Source organism: Acytostelium subglobosum (genome assembly GCF_000787575.1).
Source record: "Acytostelium subglobosum LB1 DNA, scaffold: scaffold27, whole genome shotgun sequence".
Lineage (NCBI taxonomy): Eukaryota > Evosea > Eumycetozoa > Acytosteliales > Acytosteliaceae > Acytostelium > Acytostelium subglobosum.
Genome location: NW_012236506.1, coordinates 222,008 through 235,390, shown reverse-complemented (window position 1 = coordinate 235,390; position 13,383 = coordinate 222,008). Strand labels below are relative to the sequence as shown.

The following is a 13,383-nucleotide window of genomic DNA, read 5'->3' as shown; positions in this document are numbered from 1 at the left end:
GCGGTGGAGGTCAACTCCTTTGACTTGAGCTGTGTGGACAACTGGTTAAAGTTGTCGTGAATAGCCTTATCGATGGAGCTGGTAAAGGTGGGAAGTGGCGACGATGAGACCGGTGCAGGGGGTGGGAGGTGGGCAGTGACAATGTTGGCAGGGGACAGGGCTTGGCTGATGGAGGGAGTAGGAGTGGCGGGGGCAGCGGCAGCGGCAGGTGTAACAACAGAGGCAGCGTTGGGGGCGGTGACAGGAGCAGAGGATCGACCATGGTCGTGCTTTGAATCCTTGTCGGCCTCGCTGTAGGACCTCTTGCGCTTGGTAAGCACCTTCTTTGCCTTGATCTCGTCCCATGGGTCGGAGATCTGCTTCATCCTCCAGTAGCCATTCTGCTTGTAGGTGTCCATTCCACTCTCGAATAGGTTCTTGGAGTGGGACAGCATGTCCTGTATCTGTTTGTGCCAGTTGTCTGATCCTAGAGTGTTGGTGGAAGGGTGGTGAGTGGTGTTAGCGCGGACAGCTCTCTTGCACACGAGACGTTCAGAGTTTTGATGATGCGTACTCTTCTTGTCAAGACATAGCAGATGCCAATGTGCAGTCATAAAGCCATACACGTCGGTCTTGAGGTTGAGGAACGATTTCTGGGGCATCTCGTGTTGTAGACAGTAGAAGACGATGCGCATGATACAGGCCCAGGTGGGAGATTGGTTATTTACAAAGGGAGTGCCACGGCTGCAGATTAGACACTCCTTGAAAGTACAAGTAGTTTGGATCGGACTGATACTTGATGATGAGGGGAGTTGATGATCGGATCGGGGGCTGGATGGCTTGTTGTTGTTGTGGGTGGCAGTCGATGCGCCAGCAGAGGCGGAGGAGGTGGAGAAGGCGCCCTCAGAGTCACTGGAGATAAAGGGGGACAGAGGGGCCTGGATCGGCAAGGGGGATGAGGGGGCAGACAATGGTGAGTTGGGAGAGAGGGCAGTGGATGATTGGGTAGGGGATGATGAGGCGTTGATCATGTTCTTCATTCCAATGAGGATCTGTGCAGACAAGACATCCTTGGCGGCGCGCTTGGGAGTCTTAGCGGTGGCGGCGGCGGGTGTGGCCACCACAGTGGTGCTCGCGCCGGCAGCAGTGGCGCTGGCGACAGCTGATTGGGTAGACTGTGCACTGACGGATGGCGACGTTGGCAGAGGCTCGGCGGGAGACATTGGTCTTGGGGATTGAGCCGATGCTGGTGCCGAAGATGGTGCCGCTGCTGATGTCGACTGAGATGGTGACGATGGGATGTCACCCATCTTTGATGTAGCTGCTGCGATCTGATCCTCAATGGATTGCATTGGGCATGTGTCCATGATAGTTGTCATATTGATTGGATTTGATTGGATTGGTTGTTGATTGGAGTGAAGACAATGAATGAATGAATGAATGGAAGTGAGTTGTTTAACGCGTGATGAGTATATCTTTGGAATGATATAATGGTGTCCAAGGATATGTAATGATAGAGATACTAAGGTATAATATTATTATTTATAAATATATATATATAATTCTATTATTATTATTATTATATTATTATTATTTGTTGTTGTTTATTGTTGTTGATGTTGGGATAGGTTGTTATAACTAACTATATAATTACAAAGGACTATATATATAATATATATATGTATGTGTGATTGATGGTGATGTTATGTGATGTGATGGTGATTGATTGATGGTTTGTTTGTTTGTTTGTGTACACAAATACTAAGATTAATAGTTCTCCTGTACGAATCTAATATATATTACTACTACTAACTACTACTACTGGTTGATGATGTTGTTGTTGTTGTTATTGTTGTTGAGGTTGGTTGTATGAATGTCTATACAAGTGTGATATAAAGAGGTGAGATATAGAGAGAAGGGTACAATGTATTTGAAGTAATAAGTAATAACGATATTCAAATAGTTGTGATGAAGATGATTGTTGTTGTTGTTGATGTTATTGTTGTTGTTGTACTGTACAGAACTTTAGATTGTTGTTATTTATGATTGAATGAATGATGATTGTAGTAATGAGATAAAGGTGTAGTAATGTATTAAGACACGAGAGAGAGAAGTGCTCTCACTTAGAGATTGTACACAAACAAACGAACGAAGATATATATAATATATAAATTGTTGTTGATCGTCTAGTAAACCATTTGCTATGCTGTGCTATGAGAGAGGGACTAAGGCAGTCAAGTGACGATGATCGTAATAATGAATGGAAAGGGAGGGAAGGGAAGGGAAGGGAGGGAAGAGATAGAGTATAGGAGGTATACCTGTTGATGATATTGATTGTATTATATTGTATGTATTATATTGGTTGATGATGGATGAAATGAAAATGAATGAGTGAGAGTGAGAGCCTGCGTCAGCTTGTTTGTTGAGTGAGCGAAAGCGGCGATTGAGTGATAGTGCTTTCTAGCTTGCTTGTTTGGGAGTGTTGTTTGTTGTGTTGTTGAAAGTGTGTGTGTGAGTTGAGGTGAGTTGGCTTGGTTTGGTTTTGAGCACTTTAGGAGGGAGCTCAGTCCCACCTTGTGTGTGGAAAGGGAGGGGTGCTTTGCTTCACAACAATCTTGTTGGATACTTGAGTACAAATTATTATTTTAATCAAAAAAAATTGAGAATAATTTGGAAGTTCCCTCTTTGGCTACAAACTTAATGATGACGAGCGAGACGAACGAGACGACCGAGTGGGGAGGGGTGGGGTGAGAATCAATAACAAACAAATACACACTAATGTGTGACCCTTCGGCGCGCCAACTTGCCGTATCAGGTGAATCCCAGGGTAGGAAAGTTATAATAATTGATAGTATGATCATGAGATCTAATGGCGCCAAAGAGAGAGCTAGTTAAAGAGAATATTAATGTCACACGTAGCACGCACAATCACAATTATTATTGGTAGTAGTAGTATATATCAGAGGGAGGAGGAGGAAGGAGGGAGGTGAGCAGCAGCTCATCAATGGGGATGAGGGAGAGAGGAAGGGTGTTCCATCGCCTGCTACTTGTTTTGAAGAGTTTGTTTGATCAATCATGATTGCTAGTAGGTAGGTAGGTCTTTGGGTAGGTCTCAGGGGACGGTCTATGATGTCCTGAATTGATAGTCGCCACTCAGACACACGTAGCGTACCCATGGAAGTGCCTGGTAGCCACTCTTCTCGATGATCTTGAGATATCTGACTTGGATTCCAGACACTGTGTAGTATGGAATCTCAAACTGCACCATAATAGGTGGTTTGGTTGCTGGCTTTTCATCTAGATTATTGAGTTTGTTTGTTGAGTTTGTCAGTATTGTCTTGTCATCCATCAATCCAATCATCATAATAATAATTACCATTTGAGATTGATGGCAAACCAAAGTGCGCTCTCATCAAGAACTCCTTGCCACCTCCTGGGAACTGCTTAATGTTCCAAATGATGGCATCCTTCTCTGGTGCATACTTGCAGCTGCCCATGGTGCACTAATCATCGTTTACAATAGTGTGTTTGGTTAGTGATGTGATCGATTGATTGATTGATTGAATGATGTGCACCAGATGAACATACTCTAAACTTTGGTGTATCTGCATCGGGTGGCACTGGGACGATGATCTGGACGTTGTTGGCGATAGACTTTCCCTTGAACTGAGACTTGGCCTTGACAAGATATTCTACTCTTGAGTGTGCATGTGAGTCGCTGATGCATTCGATCCAGATCAGTGGCTTGACCGATGTGTTTAGACGATAGGACATCAACTCAAACTCTCCATCTGGTGGGATGAATGAAATGGTTCTGTCGTTCTCAAACTTGGACAGTCTGACACACTGATGGAACTTGACATCCTCCAGCTCCACTCCCTTGCCTTTAGGGTTGCCAGCTATATAGTAGTGATGATCGTGTGAGTGGGCGATGCCAATCAATCACATCCTGTTGACAACTTACTCTTTGCACTGTTCTCAAACAGGATCTTGTCATTGAGACCAAGACGAAGCTCTGGCATACCTGACAGCTTGGACTTCATCTTGATGGCACCAACAATCTCTGATCTCAGTGGAGTACCATTGGCAGACACCTATGATCATAGGGAGTGTGTAAGTATGATGTGTAGTAGGTCGGTCTACAATCGAGATCTTGTTGCATCGCTTGGCATCACGTACCAAGAGGTTGATCGACTCAACGACATCCAAGAAGACTTCGTTCTTATTATATTTGATTCCTTCCTTTCTCCATGAGACGGCACCAGTGATTGCAGCGGGCAGGGCTGGGCCTCTGATGCCTCTGTCAAGCTTATATCCCTCCTGTGTGATGTATTCCTGTAGGATCTTGGGTTCGGTCGATTGGGGATAACCAAAGTCCATCATCTCGTCCATCAATTCGTAAATCAATACAAAGTTATCCCTAATGCTCTCCTCTTCAAGCTCCTTAAAGTATTCATTAAAGACCTGTGTATGTATATATGATGAGTGAGTGAGTGATGAGTGATCATGTCCACTTTGCTTGCTTGATTGATTGGTTGAACACAAACCTCAATCATCTTGTATAAGAACAAGAGAATAGTGGCGGCATTGGCATTCCTCTCAGTAGTTGCCAACACTATGTTGATGATGTGAATGTTAGTAAGTTGTTTGATCAATCATCAAACATCAATCAATCGATCAATCAATGAATGAATGAATGAATGAACTTACAGAACAAGTTGTTGTATTTGACGTAGATGTATGAGATACCATCTTCTTCGATGATAGGCTTCAGGTTGAGATCTTCTTCCTCGAGTATCTTTGAGACAAACTTTGAGGCAACGCTCATTGGTACATCACCACGATAGTTACGTGAGATCAGTACCTTGCCCTTTGAGTCCATCAGGAAAATAGCTGATGCTGCCATGGCTACTTTCTGTTGTTATAATATATAATATATATAATATATATAATATGCGCTTTCAAGTTGTATACTTGTAACCAGGGATGGATGATGTTGATGATGAAGTTGAATGAATGAATGAAGTGTAAAAGAGAATGTTTGTGTGTGAATGATGAGTGAAGAGTGAAGTGAAAGAGTGAATGAAGGGTCTTCAAAGTCCCTCAAATCTCATTTTTTTTAATTTATTTTCCAATTCCAAACAACAAAGTGTGAGTGTGATGCCAGCTCAGTTCGCAACCTTGCATGAACCTTCAATGAGAAAGCAAAGGGTGGGTATCACACTTTATTTATTTATTCATCATTCATACAACATCAGATGATGATCACAAGGACATTGCTTTGTAATTAACGAATGTTATAGACTTGGGAGATTGGTTGACTAATATACGGTAGTGTGATGGATACTCGGCATGTATAGGGTGATATGGACCATATTTATATGTCCGTTGGATCGTTAGCAGGAGTGCGCGAACATTAAATACTTCCACCCACCACTTGTCGTCCAGTTGTGAATAGTTTGTTGGACGTGCGGAGAATGAGAGTGTTAGGGTATCCAGTGATGCGCATTGTTTAAGTGGCTCAATGATCGATGGTATCAGTATGGTCTTGAGTTTCCGCAGTTGTTTGGATTGTGCGATGAAGGCCTTTAGGTCGCAGGCCACTGTGTCAGAGATGCGGGCACACGAGAGGTAGGTGATGGCCGACGCCGGATCGATAGTGCACGTCAAGTTCTTTGCGTAGCGATCTTTGGAGCCAAAGATCTTCAGTTTCTTGAGGTGAGGGAAGAGGTATTGCTTCTGTTTGGTCGAGGTGAACATGCTGGCGCTGAGCTTCAGCCACTTGATGCGCTTGATCCTCGCGATCGCCTGGACAAAGTCCTTGTTGGTGGGGTATGAAGGCAGTCCAAAGTGAGTCATTTGCTTGCATATCCTCAGAAGATCTAGACACATTTGGTCCATGGCGCCATCAAGTGTGGAGAAATGACTTGACTCGCTCAGGTCCAGTCGCGTGAGATTGGGCATCTGACCAACAATATCCGTGATCTGGACCGGCTTCACACTGGCGATGCGCATCGTGAGTGATGTGAGTGATTTACACAGAGCCAAAGTGTCTGGCAGATTGTAGCACCAGACATTGAGCTGGCGCAGTGTGTTCGCCTTGTTCTGCAGTATCTTGGAGAATGTGTTGAGTTCGGGATATGTGAGCTGGAGTCGCTCCAGAGGACACTCCAAGTTGAGCAGTGCGCCGATTGTGAGACCCATTTCGTCGTGTGGGGCATCTTCAAAAGACGAGTAGGTGTAGATTGATGGATGGTGTGTGATTCGGAAATCTCTGAGATGGGTCATCGCAAGCAGGTGCATGGATATCACCTCGTCGCAGCTAGTCTCTTCCTTCACCTCAATCCTCAACGAGGTCAAGTTGGCGTATATATCGTATATTTTGTTGTCGTTGGGATTGTTCCATGATGAGAACAGTGCGATGATCTGTTCATTGTTGATGTCCATTGCGGTGAAGTTGGTGAGTGCACATGATGGATTGTTAGAGTTCATGTGTTGTAGTAGTTGTTGAAGTGATATTGAGTCCTTTGGTAGTGCACGGGTGCGTAGTGTGGACCACCACCAAGTGCGCAGCCTATGAAAGATGGACTTGGACACCAAACCAATTGACAGTCTCCATGCGAATGGAAGTGATGTATCTCTAAAGCAATTTTCAAATATATTACATAATACTATCAATGGTAAACTAATATTGATTAATGTGGTGGCCATTGTAATATAGACTTATATTGTAATTAATTATTTGATTGATTGTTTGTTGGTCCAATGTTTGATTGGTTGAATGAAAAAAGTGATTAGACATGTCTAAATATATTGATCGGTTGTTGATGTGTGGGGTTGATCAGATGATTGATCAGTCAGGAAACTTTATGGAAGTGTTCCTCTCTCTTTAAAGTTACATGTTATAATATAATGCTAAATAACAATATGATCAAAACTTTATCCATAGTTATAATTGATTGATTGATTGATAGATAGATAATTGTCCAATTATTTGTTTGGATTCTGAATGATTAAGGGTCCTCTTTAGGAATCAGGGGGTTGTGTTGTGTTTTGTTGGAACCCCAACAAAGACTACTTGTAATTCCCTCAACTCATCACAGGACATAAAGTGCTTAAAAGTCATCATTAATATGATTGATTGATTAAACATTTAAATAGTAGTAATAAGTAATAGTAATTGTTGTAGATAGATACAGATATGTCAATATCAAAATGGTTAAGAAATGCAATGGGTGGTGGACCATCTAAAGACGCTGATCCTTCGTATGTTTAGTTTGAACTAGTTGTATTCATATCAGTGTCCAACGAATCTAACAACAACATCATCATACTCATTCATTCATGAACATAGATTTGAAGAGGCCAGAAGAGAGTTCAAAGAGACAGCAGAGCAATGTACCACTATACACGAGGCATTGAAGAAGAGAGATAAGAATGCTGCAAGTGAGTAGTCTTCATCATGAATGAATGATTGAATGACATGACATGACACATGATGTTAACAATCAATCAACTTAATCAAACATATTAGAGCTATTCAATGATCCAAAGAGTCTTAACAAGGCATTGGTAAAGTTCTTACCTGATAACCATCCACTTAATAATTATAGTGGGAAGGTGTCGGGATCAATGGAGGATGCATACCTCAATTGGTTGGACAGTAATAAGCCAAACTATGATAGTCTTAACAGAGCAATGTCAATGATAAAGTCAATCAAGGATGGCATAACATCAAGGGATAATCTATTGATGCAGGTGGAGCAGTCCGACCAGAAGATCAAGGCGCTGCGCAAGTCGACATCGGCCGACTTTAGTCGTCTGACCTCTGAGGAGCAGGCCAACAAGGCCAAGAAGCAGGCCTTCCTCACAAAGAACTACAACACATTGCTGGACGTACATAACTTCTTCAAGGAAAAGAACCAGCTCTTTGACATGCCACTCATGCGCATCCAAGAGTCACAGAGCACCCTGTACCAGACCATCTTCAATGGACTCTATCAATGGTCCAACATACTCCAACAACAGCCACCCTACCACAACCCGATCGACAATCTGTTGCCCGAGGGCCCACCCAACTTGGACAACATTCAGATCGGCCCTGATGGCCCTCAGCCAGGCAACAGCCCAGGCCAGGCACCACAACGACCGGCTCGTCTCAACAACAGTATCAATCAAACACAGACTCATCGTCCGTCTCCTCTGCCACCCTCCATCCCATCACAGCAATACTCATCTCCTCCTCCAGTGCCACCACATCAGCAGCAGCCTCCATACTCTCCACCAATGCAACAGCAGCAGCAGCAACAACAGGCACAACTATATCCTCAGCCTGCACCATACATGCCAACAAGTCCAACATATCCACAGCAGTATCCTCCATCGATGTCACCGTCGGCACCACCAGCCACCTCGATCTATCCAACTCCCCAGCAGTACTACGCTCCACAACCATACCAGCCACAGCAGCAACAGCAGCCGGATCCAATGTACCAGCCACCTCCTCCACCAAGACCTCAATCATACAAACAGGTGCCAGTCAATATCAACTCGATTGGCATTGACTCTGATCATCATCAACAGGCTGCCCCACAGTACCAGCAGTATCAGCAGCCACTTCAACCACAACAACAACCACCAGCATCACAAGTTCCTCGACCACTTCCGGGCAACAATCCACCTCGTCCATTGTCCAGCAACATGCCTCCTCCAGCCTACCGCAGGAGTTGAATAAAGCACCTTGCACCTAATTGTAACACACCGCTTGCCTCAGTTGAGGCCCTCCCACCAGAACTTTTTCATCGATTTTGAGTATGATCGTCAATGGTCTTTTGCAAACAAGCAAGATATTGTTGTTGTGGAGGGGCACAACCACACTTTGGCGTCCTTTGAACACACCAACAACAACAAAGATAGTTAATCGTTAACGTCACCTGATCGATCATTCATTCATTCCTTCATTAACTTTATTACATCATCGTCGTCAATATTTATATTTATTTATATATATCTTTACAAGTAAGTGATAGTAATGTTTAATTATATCTTTTTAAAAAAGTCAACGAGTCTTCAAATAGATATATGATCGACCCAACACACACACGACCATTCAATCAACCACCACCCCACCCACTCCACTCACCAATCAATCTATCTGTCAATCAATCAATCAATCAACCACATTCCCGCCCGCCACTATTGAAACTATCTATCCTACAATGCATTGGAATACAGCACATTCACTCACCATTCTACAAGTATAATGACTTGAAGTTAGTCAGGTATCTTTGATTCATCATATCATTTGTTCACTGCACTTCACTATCACTACATCATCATCATCATCATCACTACTTTGTGTGTGTGTATATCTCAATATCCAATTCCTCAATCCATCCATTCAATCAATCCATCATTCTATTCATAAGAACATATGTCCCATGAGAGAGTAGTCTAGATGTGATATGACTACACTACATGTAATACAAGGTCCACGTGACTACAAACTTCCAAGTTATCACAATAACTAACATTCCACTTCCACTGGAACACAGACACAGGTACAATCACAATCACAATCACAAATACAAACACAGCCCTCGACTACGACCACGACGACGACGAATAAATCGACGATAAAGTCAACAAATAACAACAATATGGAGCCAATTATAATTCCAAAGAAGGATGTGTCGCTCATCACTGCCAAGTCAGAGGAGGGCTCCAAGCACACATTCTCCGAAGAGGAGAAGGTGGCCTACTCCAAGTTCATCTCTGAGCGTCTGCACGAGCAAAAGACATTGCTCGCCGCCTACATCCCCATCGATCCAACCTCCAACATGCTGTTCACCGTCTGCACAGATGGTGTTCTACTCAAGTAAGTATTGTATTGGACATGAGTGCACCCGAGTGGACCTGCTAACACTACATGGCACTTGTGTAGCAAACTGATGGAATCATTGTTCCCAACATTGGTCGAGCTTAAGGGTCTTGTGATCAAGGCCAAGATCAACCCATTCGAGATCATTGGTAATCAGAATATTGTGATCAAGAATGCTACAAAGGTTGGATGTATCATTGTTAACATTGGAGCTCAGGACTTGGTCGACGCCACACCATATCTGGTACTAGGTATCATCTGGCAGATTATCAAGGCTGGTCTGATGGCCAGAGTCAACCAGAATGCCAACGAGGAGATCCTCGACATGCTGTTTGAAAAGACCGAGCCGACCGCTTCGTCGGCTCAGGTCAAGTCCAAGGAGGAGCCATCGCCAGAGCAGATCTTGCTCAGATGGGTTAACTACAATCTTGAAGAGGCCAAGGTCGAGAGAAGAATCAACAACTTTGGCGAGGACATCCAGGACAGCTTTGCCTACTCTCACCTTTTGGCTCAGCTCATCCCAAGCGAGTTCTCTGGCCTTGTCGCCAAGGTGGCCGCTGAGAGCGACCCCCTCATCAAGGCCAAGTACATCATTGACGCATGTGAGAAGATTGGCGTCGAGTTCTTCCTCACTCCATCAGATATCGCAACCGTAAGTAGTTGAGTGATGGACACACTGAACATAGAATCATCCCACTAACCATATCAAACAATCACAGGGTCATCCAAAGCTTAACCTGGCACTGGTCGCTTCATTGTTCAACTCAGAGGCAGCCATTGCTGACATGAGACATAGATTGGAGCATGAGAGATCAGAGCGCGAGAGAATGGAGAAGGAACGCGTAGAGCACGAGAGAGCTGAGCGAGAGAGATTGGAAAGGGAGAGAATTGAGCGTGAGCGTCACGAGGAGGAGCGTCTGGAGAAAGAGCGATTGGAGAAGGAGCGCTTGGACAGAGAGCGTGCCGATCAGGAGAGAATGGAACGTGAGCGCCAAGAGAAGGAGCGCGTAGAGCGTGAGCGCCAGGAGCACGAGAGGATTGAGCGTGAGCGAATTGAGCGCGAGCGATTGGAGCGCGAACTACAAGAGAAGGAGCATGCTGAGCGTGAGCGTTTGGAGCGTGAGCGATTGGAGAGAGAGAAGGATGAGCGCGAGGCTGCCGAGCGTGAGCGTCTGGAGAACCTCAAGGAGTACCGCATTGCCACCCGCATTCAGGGCCGTATTGCCGAAAGCCCAGAGCTGTTTGAGAACATGCAGAAGCTGAACGGTGACATCACAGAGCTCAAGCGTAACCTGATCGGCGAGCTGAGGAACACCAGCGCCCTCCGTGGTGAGCTGCGTCGCCTGACCAAGACAATTGACCGCGTGCTCGAGAACAAGAAGGAGCGCAAGAGTTTGAAGAAGAAGCAGATGAAGAAGAAGATCAAGCCAGTCAAGGGCGTACCCAACGGTCTTGCACCCGCCAAGATGAGGAACTACCAGAACCTGTTCCACTTTATCCAGACCCAGCCATCAGTCATGGGTAAGATCCTCTATCTTTTGAGCACAGCACAGTTGTCCAAGACGTCCACCAACTTGTTGCTGAGTTTGTTCCCATACGAGGTGTCGCCTCGTGAGGAAGACCTGTTCTTGAAGGCACTCATCGTGTCTGTTGAGTACCAGCTGCAGTCATCTGGCTCCATGACCGAGTTCCTGGCCACCGAGTCCGTGCCCACCACTCTGCTCTTTGATTACTTCCGTAAGAAGGGAACCAAGTACTTGGCCGAGGTGATCGCCCCAACCCTGCTCAAGATGCTGGCCGTGTCCGACCTCAACCTCACAGTCGACCCGGTCTGGGTCCACAAGCAGTTGCAGAACGACAAGGAGATCAAGGAAGGCCGCAAGTCTGCCAAGGTCAAGCTCACTCCAGAGCAAGCCATGGAAGACCCCCAGGTCGCCCAGATCGTCCAGGCTCGCACCGCCCAACTCCTGCAGTCATGTCAAGAGTTCTTTGACCACATTGTCAAGTCCGTTGAGCAGTTGCCCGTCCAACTGCGCTACTTGTGCCGTGAGGTCGGTGACAAGTGCAAGGCCAAGTTTGGCAATAAGGAGAACACTGACGGCCTGGCCACATACTACCTGATCATATACCGTTTCATTGCTTCAGTGATCGCCTCACCAGAGCAGTTGAACGAGCTGGTCCTGCTCTCCCACCCACTCATCTCGCCACAGGCTCGCCAGAACCTTTCCCTCGTCTCGCGTCTTCTACAGTCGGCATTCTCTGGCCAGGTCTGGAAGATGCCATACAGCACACCCACTGTCGCCGCATGGGTCGAGGCCAACAAGGCTGTGGCCGCCAAGTTCATCGAGGTTGTCCCTCGCGTGGCTGACCTCAACGAGCTGATTCATTACCGCGAGTACAACGAGGTGATGATCGAGAACAACATCAACTTCTGCACTGTGGTCAACCTCACTGAGGTCATCTGGCTGCACGACGTCATCCTCGACTTTTACTACGACCTTGTCGACGTTGGCACACTCGCGATCGGCGCCTCCTCCATGGACCTGGCGCGCTCCAACTACAAGCTCTCTGACAAGACCCGTTATGCCACCAACAAGGGCAACCACACATCATGGTGGCTCAAGCAGTCGCTGGACGCACTAGAGTCGCCCCTCCAGCTGCCCGAGCAAGGTGATCGTAGCATCCAGCTTACATTCCTCAACAACAACGAGACACAGCCAACCGACCTGTACAAGGAGGCCAAGATCTGGATGCTGGAGATCCTTTCCAAGACACCAGCACCCAAGAAGGACAAGAACACCGTCAAGATCCTCGAGGATGCCATCGCCTTTTGTCGCTCTGGCAACAACAACTCGGAGAACATGGACCTGATCTCCAAGTGTGACAAGCTGATCGAGCGTCTCAAGTCGTTCAAGCCAGAGCAGGTGTGCAGTGAGCCATCCGTCTACGACGTGTTCCTCAAGGACGTCGAGAAGGAGCTGGAGTACATCCTGCGCAAGAACAAGCTGATGAAGTCCGAGTTGGCACGTCTGTACAGCCTGCTCAAGGAGGTGCGTATCGACACCACGCCACTGGACCACCTCGTCAAGTTCCAGAATGAGCAGCTGACCAAGGCCGTCGCCAAGAAGGAGCTGCGTCAGCAAAAGGCCAAGATCGATGCCAAGGACAAGCCAGTCAAGCAGAGCTTGGCCGAGCTGTTCAAGAAGGGCATGGTCGTCTCGTGTGATCTGCCCGAGGCATCCTACAGCAAGACCACCGTGATCATCAAGCCATTGGGCGGTGGTCTCTTTGAGATTGAGGCCAGCATTGGACCAGTCTCCAAGACCGTCTCCATTGAGCTCGATCGTCTCCTAGAGTACAGCAAGAATCATGTCGATGAGTATCCACTGGAGGGCATCACACTCGATGTCAACATGACAATCCATGTCCTTATGAAGTTGTTCGACCTAAGTTAGACTTAAGGTCATGGCCTCCTCCATCATCAACAAACCATTCCACCAATCCACCAACAACCATCAATCAGT

General features: G+C 46.1%; 5 protein-coding genes across 5 annotated transcripts; 3 read left to right on the top strand and 2 right to left on the bottom strand.

The window, feature by feature from the left end:
- Positions 1-72: 72 nt before the first annotated feature.
- SAMD00019534_104590 (hypothetical protein) lies at positions 73-297 on the top strand (the record flags this gene model as incomplete). The annotated part of the gene is made up of 1 exon (XM_012894297.1): positions 73-297. One exon carries the CDS (start codon positions 73-75, stop codon positions 295-297), a length of 225 nt encoding a protein of 74 aa, XP_012749751.1.
- A 169-nt stretch (positions 298-466) lies between these two features.
- SAMD00019534_104580 (hypothetical protein) lies at positions 467-1,331 on the bottom strand (the record flags this gene model as incomplete). The annotated part of the gene is made up of 2 exons (XM_012894296.1): positions 467-515; positions 604-1,331. 2 exons carry the CDS (start codon positions 1,329-1,331, stop codon positions 467-469), a joined length of 777 nt encoding a protein of 258 aa, XP_012749750.1.
- A 1,772-nt stretch (positions 1,332-3,103) lies between these two features.
- On the bottom strand, positions 3,104-6,471 carry SAMD00019534_104570 (hypothetical protein; the record flags this gene model as incomplete). Its single annotated transcript, XM_012894295.1, has 8 exons — positions 3,104-3,276; positions 3,356-3,482; positions 3,568-3,878; positions 3,944-4,073; positions 4,159-4,443; positions 4,527-4,594; positions 4,690-4,894; positions 5,404-6,471. The coding sequence occupies 8 exons, from the start codon at positions 6,469-6,471 to the stop codon at positions 3,104-3,106; spliced, it is 2,367 nt and encodes a 788-aa protein (XP_012749749.1).
- A 739-nt stretch (positions 6,472-7,210) lies between these two features.
- Positions 7,211-8,709, top strand: SAMD00019534_104560 (hypothetical protein; the record flags this gene model as incomplete). The annotated part of the gene is made up of 3 exons (XM_012894294.1): positions 7,211-7,245; positions 7,334-7,425; positions 7,514-8,709. 3 exons carry the CDS (start codon positions 7,211-7,213, stop codon positions 8,707-8,709), a joined length of 1,323 nt encoding a protein of 440 aa, XP_012749748.1.
- An 836-nt stretch (positions 8,710-9,545) lies between these two features.
- On the top strand, positions 9,546-13,308 carry SAMD00019534_104550 (hypothetical protein; the record flags this gene model as incomplete). Its single annotated transcript, XM_012894293.1, has 4 exons — positions 9,546-9,856; positions 9,923-10,511; positions 10,579-11,380; positions 11,681-13,308. Coding segments are annotated over 4 exons (3,330 nt in total), but the record flags the coding sequence as incomplete, so codon positions are not given.
- Positions 13,309-13,383: the final 75 nt, after the last annotated feature.